The sequence below is a fragment of the Durio zibethinus genome, chromosome 18 (genome assembly GCF_047325235.1).
Source record: "Durio zibethinus cultivar Kanyao isolate XHJ-2024 chromosome 18, ASM4732523v1, whole genome shotgun sequence".
Taxonomy (NCBI): Eukaryota; Viridiplantae; Streptophyta; class Magnoliopsida; order Malvales; family Malvaceae; genus Durio; species Durio zibethinus.
In genome coordinates, this window is record NC_143179.1 from 18,965,856 (window position 1) to 18,974,593 (window position 8,738).

At 27.1% G+C, this 8,738-nt stretch overlaps 1 protein-coding gene across 1 annotated transcript; it reads left to right on the forward strand.

Annotated features, from left to right (window-relative positions):
- Positions 1-2,400: 2,400 nt before the first annotated feature.
- LOC149513832 (S-protein homolog 1-like) lies at positions 2,401-2,814 on the forward strand. Its single transcript, XM_089748137.1, has one exon. The coding sequence runs from the start codon at positions 2,401-2,403 to the stop codon at positions 2,812-2,814; it is 414 nt and encodes a 137-aa protein (XP_089604263.1).
- Positions 2,815-8,738: the final 5,924 nt, after the last annotated feature.

Consider the following 8,738-nt stretch of genomic DNA (forward strand, 5'->3'; position numbering starts at 1 on the left):
AAGACTACAAATTTCATTTATGACCTTACTTTTTGGAAGCTACTATCAGTGATCGTGGTGTGAAGCTTTCTTCACTAAAATTTCTTTTCTGCTCTAAGTTGGTTAAAGAACCAAAGTGAACAAAATTTTATTGCCTGTTGTTTTCATGGTCTTTTACATGACACCTAGTCATTTTCCAAAACGTGTTGTGTATTTCTTTCTTTGAAATTTTCCAAACACTGCTGGGTCAATTTGACTAGATTGCTTGAAGAAAATTTGTATTTATCCGGTTTTCATGCTTTAATAATTTTTACTTGTATGAAATATTCACTATCCCAGCTTGGGTGCTGTCTCTATTGCTGTTAGTTAACAAAATGATTGTTGAATACAGGAGCATTACTTTGTTATGCTTTGCTGGGGCTATCAGGGTTCTTTGTTACATCCTGTGATTGAAGAGTGCGTAATGATTTGGCTCAGCCTTGTCGAGAATTATACCTCTGTTGCTGTCAGCGGGGTATAACTCTACTTGTAAACTTCGATGGACGTTGTTGAATTATACTGTCAGTTTGATATTTTAGCATTCATCATTAGTTTTGCTAAAACTTTGTCAACTTCATGTCGTTGATATACTAAAGGAGAATGCTTAAATCACTTAAACAGGGAAACTGCTGCGATTTATCACCGTCGACCTTATCTTCTCTTTCTCTTCCTTCGACCCCTCTTCTGCCAAATTTTGTCTCATGATTGGTATAGTAGAGTTCATTTCATGTTTATCTCTATGGTTACACCTTATATGTCTATATATGCTTATGTGCAAACCTGCAGCCAACACATGCACAAATACGTGGAAAGGAAGTGGCAATTTGCATCAAATTTTGTTCATGTAATGTTCAAAACCTTGCATGTCTTATACTATGTTTCATCTCTTTAGTCAATTACCCAATAATGTGCAATATGCAATTTACTAATTCAATGTGGAGGAAATGGTGGGTTTCCTTCAATCTGAAAGGAAAATCTACGCTCAAACTGTCAATTGTCATATATTTGGAGGCATCAAATAATTTTTTTAATCCTCCCCTCTTTCCCTCTTTTCTCTTTACTGATATGAAATGTGTCAATTATTTGTCCATTTATTCAACACAAAGAGTAACATTAGCAATCCTTCCTAAGGTAGCAAATTGTTGTTCTTTAACACAAAAAAGAACTCCACTTTAACCCTTTCACTGTTTTTTTTTACATTAACATCCTCTACCTATGCTCAAATCAATATTTTATTTATTTATCCTCCTAAGGTTTACTGTGCTGCTGTATACATGTTTTCAAATTGGAGCATTAAAGATAGCTCAAACCGATGATGTCTTTGGATGTTCTGTCACGTAGCTATTACTGTATCTCTGATTAATCGGCACTCACCTTTTCCTTCTTCTCTTTGAGACTTGTCACATTATGCATCTTTGTTTTGCTTTCCTTTTTCCTTTTGGTCTTGTTATTTATTTATCATGTGCCATCTGCACATTTTAGAAGAGTCTACCCTGAGTTGCACTTCAAGTTTGAAAATTATATTGGCTTCATTTTTGCTCATCGTATTATTGACCTAATTCTAAACCTTCCACTTCTCTTCCTCCTTCCCTTTCCAGTTCTCCTTTCATCGGTTAATCCTTGTGTTATTGGGGTGCCATTGTTATCGCTGCTGACACCGGACTGGGTTAATGGGGAAACAGAATATAACTTCAAATGGTCTGAAAAAAGTTTTACTAGGATCTGATTTACTTTAGAGCAGGTTGCATTTGCTTCTTATTTATTTGAGATACTAGGCTATTGAAGTATGATTATATTTGTTAAATGTCAAAAGTATGATTATGTCATACTTGTGATTTTGATTATGATTATGATTATGATTCTAAGTTTAAATGTCAAAAGAGATAAGCATAAACTTATTATAATGATTATATTTGTTATAAAGTTATGTAGTCTAGATTATAACTCAACTATTGTCAAATCATAGATTGCTGTTTTATCTATCTCTTAACCTCTATCTATGAAATCTATTGGCTAATAAAGTAAAATAATTAATAATAAAGTAATAAAGTAATAATTGTTAAAGTTTTAGAAATATTATATAATGCTGACGTAAGCAAATAAAAATATATTAATATAATGACTCAAATCAAAATATAAGAATTTATTTGGATACAATAAAATATTAAAAGTTTTTTAATAAATTTATGATATTTCGAAGATAAGAACTAATTTATTCACAATGTTAATTTCCATATATGACTTAATTCACTTTGCAAAATATACTCTATCCAAAATATACTCTAATATGAGCTAATACTTGCATCAAGAATTAATTCTTCAACTATAAAATGAAGAAGTAACAAGAAACTCTAACATAAAAACAGCAAAGAAATCAGAGAAATGGGCATTTCCAACAAATTCATGGCCATCCTACTTGTAGTAGCCATTGCCTTAAGCCAAATCAGTCTTGCTCATGCCGGAAAGAGATGTTATGTTCACATCATCAATGGGTTGAGCGACAACGAATTGACTATACATTGCCAATCCAAAGATGACGATTTAGGTGTGCACCTAATCCAAATGTCCAAAGAATGGTATTGGACATTTGAGGCTAACTTTGGGGGAACGACACTTTTTTGGTGCAACATGAGTTGGGCAAATCACCATGGACGTTTCGATGTATATTGGGTCAATCGCGAATTGCTTGATAAGTGTGATTTCAAGGAGTGTTTTTGGAAAGCAGAAGATGATGGGTTATATCTAAAGAACAACAAAGACAATTCATGGATTCTGATCTATAATTGGGATTCTTGATTCTGTTTTTCGTTATTTTGTATGATCTTTCTTAACATTCACTTTTATTAATAAAAAAAATGAATGAAGAGAATAAAGCTATTTATTTTATAGTACATGCTCTTTTATTTTCTCTTTAGGTTTCTAATAGGTTTTATTTTTTTTCTTTAAACAAAAAAAAAAAAAGGTTGTGTTCTTCTAACAGCAAGCAAATTCATGCATATTATATCGGTAATAATATTATCTTTTAAAAAAATAGGAATCCCTTAGTAAAAGATTAAAAAAAACAACAATGAAAACAAAATAAGCATGAATAAGCAATCGAATACACAAAAAAGCATGAAATGTTTTATCTTAAAATCGTATATCCAATCTAATACCTAATAATTAATATAAATATATAAAAGATAAAAGTTTTATCTCTTTTTGAAATCTAAATTGTCTAAATTAGTGCTTTTTATATTTCTTTAACTATTATATTAGCTTTCTTTTTTAAATATTTTTTTTGTTGATAATTAGTTTAAAGATAATTGGGAATATATGGGAAAAGTCTTTCACCAGTGGTGTCACTATAATAAAAGTTGATTTCACTTTTGGTTGGTACTATATGTCATGTAAGAAACTATATGAAATTGATGGAAAATTTCATTATTATTCCTGCTAGGTTAATGCTCCTAATCCAACTCCAAGGTAATTTGTATTTATATTTTTTATATTTGATACATAAAAAATTTATTATTCCATAATGATAATAAAAGTATTTTAAATTATTATATTATATTATAATTGTATAATTTTGTATTTTTTTAGGTACAAGTTGAATATTGAGGCATATGATAATTCTAAAAAAGGCGATATTCATACAGTTCAATACAAAAGCTAAGAATTTAATTAATAGAGATATCGATGATCTTTATGAAATATTTGCTAAGATATTGAGTTAAAAAATATTTTAATATTATTTAATATTCAAATTAATCGAATGACATATTTATACTTATGATTTAGGAAAATGGAGATTATAAAATCCAAGAGATATTTGAAGATCTCTGAGATAAAATTTGAGTGTTCAAGACGAGAGCAACCAAATATAATCTTGAGATAAGTAGTATCAAACTTATAGTGAATAAGAAGTATGATTATGATTCTAAGTTTAAATGTCAAAAGAGATAAGCATAAACTTATTATAATGATTATATTTGTTATAAAGTTATATAGTCTAGATTATAACTCAACTGTTGTCAAATCATAGATTGCTGTTTTATCTATCTCTTCACCTCTATCTATGAAATCTATTGGCTAATAAAGTAAAATAACACCTACTTCAAAGATAACAAGAAATACTTAGAGAAAGAATTTCTGTATCTTTGCTTCAACAATAACTTATGAAAAAATCTCCCATGAAAAAAGTTTGTATTTTAGATTGATTTTAAATATGAAATTTTCAATTTCTTGAAATCGAAAATATTATTGTTTTTGTTTAGAGATTTTTTGGATTTAATAAATTATAGTTTGAGTTTTCTTTAGAACTGATGATAATTGCATAAATATATTCAATATGTAATTAATTTTTTTATTATATTGAAATATATAAATTTGAATAAAAATAATTATAGAAGTTATGAGTTGTTCATAAACTCCATAGCTTATATTATCATTTTAAATAATTTATATTTACATAAGATTTACTGATATGTGAATATATTTTTATGCATCATACGAATTTAAAACTAGTTAAAAATAAGTTTAATGGACTAATAATTATTACAATTTGCATACTACAAAAGATTAAATTGTCATCGTAAAGGCAATAAAATTTTTAAATTGTAAAAAGGAAGTTAAAAGTAGAATTTTAACCTTGATTTTAAGTTGAATTGTCAACTTTTATATTTAACAAAGGAGGTAGGCTGAAATGCCAATCTCATTTCCATCTCTTAACATAGTTGTTGATAGGATTTGACCCAGCACGTATCTTGCTAATTTCAGTGTCAATTTAATTTTTGGAGATGTTCTTCTTTTTGAAAAAAAAAATTTTATAATAAATTTTATTAGTGAAATATATAAATTTTTTATTAAAAAGCCAAAGATTGCTAAAAAGTTTCATTATTAGCATTGAAAAAGGTCAAGAAAAGGTCAATAGTAAAGAAATTAAAAATCATGAAATTTGCATTTATTGTCTGTGTTTGTGTTGATATGGGCGAAAAGCCATCCCATTTCACTCGTTTTCTTTGCTAGCTTTGTAGTGTAGGTATAGTTTATGGCAAAGTCACCGCAAAGGTTGTTTTCAATGCACATGATTTTGTTTGTTCCGAATATGTTATCCATGTCTTTTTTTTCCATTGACTTCAAATATTTAGCCAGAAATGAATTAATAGACTATCTTCATATTACTTCCCATACACCAAAAAAAAAAAAAAGAAAAAGCTTCTAAATTTATAAAAGCATGACAGCGCTTGAAAATGCTACCAAAAAAGTTACCAAATCTTTGTTTTTTTGTAGTGCAATGACCTATCATATTTTATTTTTTTTATTACATTTATGTTCATATTTGCCCTTCATCAACAATACGAAGAGAAATTCGAGGATTAGGTTTCAGCTTTTATCTTTAATTAAGGTAATTTCGAATTTAATTCTCCAAATATAATATATTTAAATTTTATTTTTAAAAAAAATTACTTTGATCTAATTAAATTTTATATCAGTTTCATATTAATAATGCAAGGAGAAATTCAACCATTAGGTTTTAGTTTTTTTCTTTTATTATGGTAATTTCAAATTCAATTCTCCAAATAAAATATATTTAAAATTTATTTTTAAACAAAATTACTTTGATCTAATTAAATTTTATATCAGCTTCATATCAACATCTTTCGTTAAATGATGTAAAAGTAATTTCCATTCTTTTTCTTTCCTGTAGCTAAAACGCAACAAAACTTACGGCAAATCTTATTGCATCACATTCAAAGCAATTTCTTTTGATTTCTTTTTTTTTTTAGCAAAATATATTTTTATTCTCAAAATCTTAAAACATATTTACTTAAATTCATATTCCTTCAAAATCAAATTTTACATAATAATCAAATTCACTACAGCGCATTCAAAGTTGCAGTTCACTTCTTTGTAAGTTTCATTATTATCATTTTTATCAAGTAAATAGAAAAAAAGGCAACCCCTTTTTTTTTCTTAATTTTCCTTTCTTCTATAATTTGGACTATGAAAATAGAATTTTGTTGGGACTTTGCCCATTTTAAGATGAACTAAGTTAGAAATTTTTTTTGGGTTTTTCAATTTTGTTCTTGATCATCGTTTGATATGTTCTTAACATATTCTTTATTTTCTGTTGAGTTGCCTAGCAAATCTGATAGAATTAAAGTAGGATATCCGCTTTGTATTGCAGCTGGCTTTACCAACATGTTTCCTGCTCGGAGGTGTGGGTCCCTTAACTCCCCATTTAACTCCCCATTACACCCAAAGAAACAATGGAACTAGAGAAGTCGCGGAGTTGCAGTCCTGAAGTCAGTGAACGGAAACAACGCCCTTTTCTTCTTTCCATCCTATTCTCATATTGTTTTCGCCAACTTCGAGAGGGACATGGAATCCAACTAGATTAAAATACCTTTATTTAAGTATAAAATTTAAATCAGAATAAAGATTTTACACTATTTTAGTTAAAGAATAAACTCCAATAGATTTGGGTTCAAAAATATGGGATTTTTTTCTAAATTAAAGTATTTTTAAATTTTTAATTCCTAAAATAGATTGATTCTAATCTTATTTCTCAAATTAAGGTATTTAAGCTAAGTCAAATTCATGATTGAAACAATCTTAAAAAATTATTTTAAAAATAATATCAAATTAAAAAATAGTTAAAATATCATTATTTTAATATGTTTAAATATATTTTGGATTAAAATTAAATTTAAAAATATTTTTCCTTCTGCATATGTTAGAGTTTTTCCCTAAACTAAACTAAAGTACTTTGCAATCTTATTTCTTTAATTGGAATATTATTAAATTTTATTTTAAAAATTAGGTAATATTATCCGATTCTTCCATTTTTCAACTCATTAAAACTTTGATAAATCTATGATTATATATATATATATGTGTGTATCTCTTTTTTTTTTTTCCAACTAAATGGAAATTACTTAAAAAAAAGAAATTTAATACAACATGATTTCTGAAATAACAATTCCCTCCACTTAAAATTATCTAATTTCTGAAATGATCAACTCACAAATATAGAATCAATGCCTCGTGATGCTACCAGCTTTTGAAAATTGCTACCATGCTACCAGCTTGTGAAATATTTTTCATGATGCCAAAACCTAAGGAGATTCAGAAGTTTCTTCAATCATAAATTGCTAGTCAACGTATCCATCACTGCAGTTTTTTATAATGATTTCAGGGTTTCCAACTCCAAGCAAAATCCAGACTTGTAAAATATGCAATATCCAAGCAACTCTATAGAACAAACTTCAGTCATGAATAGGCTCAATCAACACAATTTAAATTAATAAAACCTGCTTATTCATGGGTAGTCCTTCACAAAAATTAAAAAGAATCTTCTTGATATTTTGACAGAAATCCAATCTTAAAAAAAAAAGTTGTTCAATTCTCTCATCTTTAACGAAGCAAGATTATTTACAATATACATGTTGTGATTAACATGTGAACACATGATTGTGAAATATATCAGTTGCGGTTCCATTTTTAGTGGGAGGATGTCCATAGACACTTCATAAAATTGAAAAATAATAAAATTTAAAGAAAAAATTTTCACTGAACACTTCGAAACTTTTCTTTGAATACTTCCAAAGATGGAAAAAAAAGATAAAAAATTTTTTTTTTCCTAAAACACCATAAAATTGATAAATTTATTAATAATTATTTTATATATTATAAATAGACACCTTTAGAAAAATTATGGATCCGCCATTAAAACCTACATTCTCACTTTAGAAATTTGTGCCACATAAATTCACATGGCAACATCCTAAGTAAATCTATTTAAAGGTCAAGCTATACGCCTAAATCCAAAAACTCGTTCAATTTTTTAGAGGGTTTGAACAAAAAATAAAAACTCTTTAAACAAGTTTAAATATAATTTTTAAACCCATTTAAATTCTAAATCAGGTCTTGGACAAAAAAATTTTAAGCCCAAGCCCACTCGATCCAACCGTAATTTACATATATATAAGTTTTTTATTTTTATATAAATGTGAATTATATATTAATTCACGTATTTATAAAATTTAAAAATAAAAATTATATATATTTTTTATTAAACTTAATTTTTACTTTTATATAATATTTATTTTAATTTATATATATGAATTAAATATAATCCCATTAAATTTAATTGAATTATATATTTTTAATATTTTAGTATATAAATTAAGTTTAATGGGTGCGTTCAAAATTTTTTTTTTTAATTTGAATCAGGCTTGAAAAAATTTTAAAGCCTAAAATTTCAAATTGGGTCGGACTTAAACAAACATATAAGATATTAAAATCAAATATGAACTCAGCCTAAACCCAATCCGACCCAACTCATTAATACCTCTAATCGTAAAATTCAACCAAAAAAAAAAAACTAACTAATGCTGAAAAACCCAATTCTACAAAGTTTCATGATTTTGAAGCGGTAAGAGTGAATTAGATTCAAGAATTCAATTTAACTAGCTTTTAACATGCACGATGCACAGTTACTTTTTTATTTTATAAACATACAAATATAAATAAATGATCATTATATAATAATATATAATATTTTATATAGGTGTAAAATCAATTGGTTTGATGTAGTTTTATAGCTTTAAGTATGATTAATATTTTAACAACCCAACCATTGAAATGCTCAATAGCTATTCTAGAAGCCATTTCATAACCCTCTGCAATCTGGATGGGATGAATCCCACGTTCTAATAGCCACTCTGCCTGCT

What these genes read in the sequence shown, in the direction of transcription:
- LOC149513832 (XM_089748137.1), top strand. Translation starts at nt 2,401, where the DNA reads ATGGGCATTTCCAACAAATTCATGGCCATCCTACTTGTAGTAGCCATT.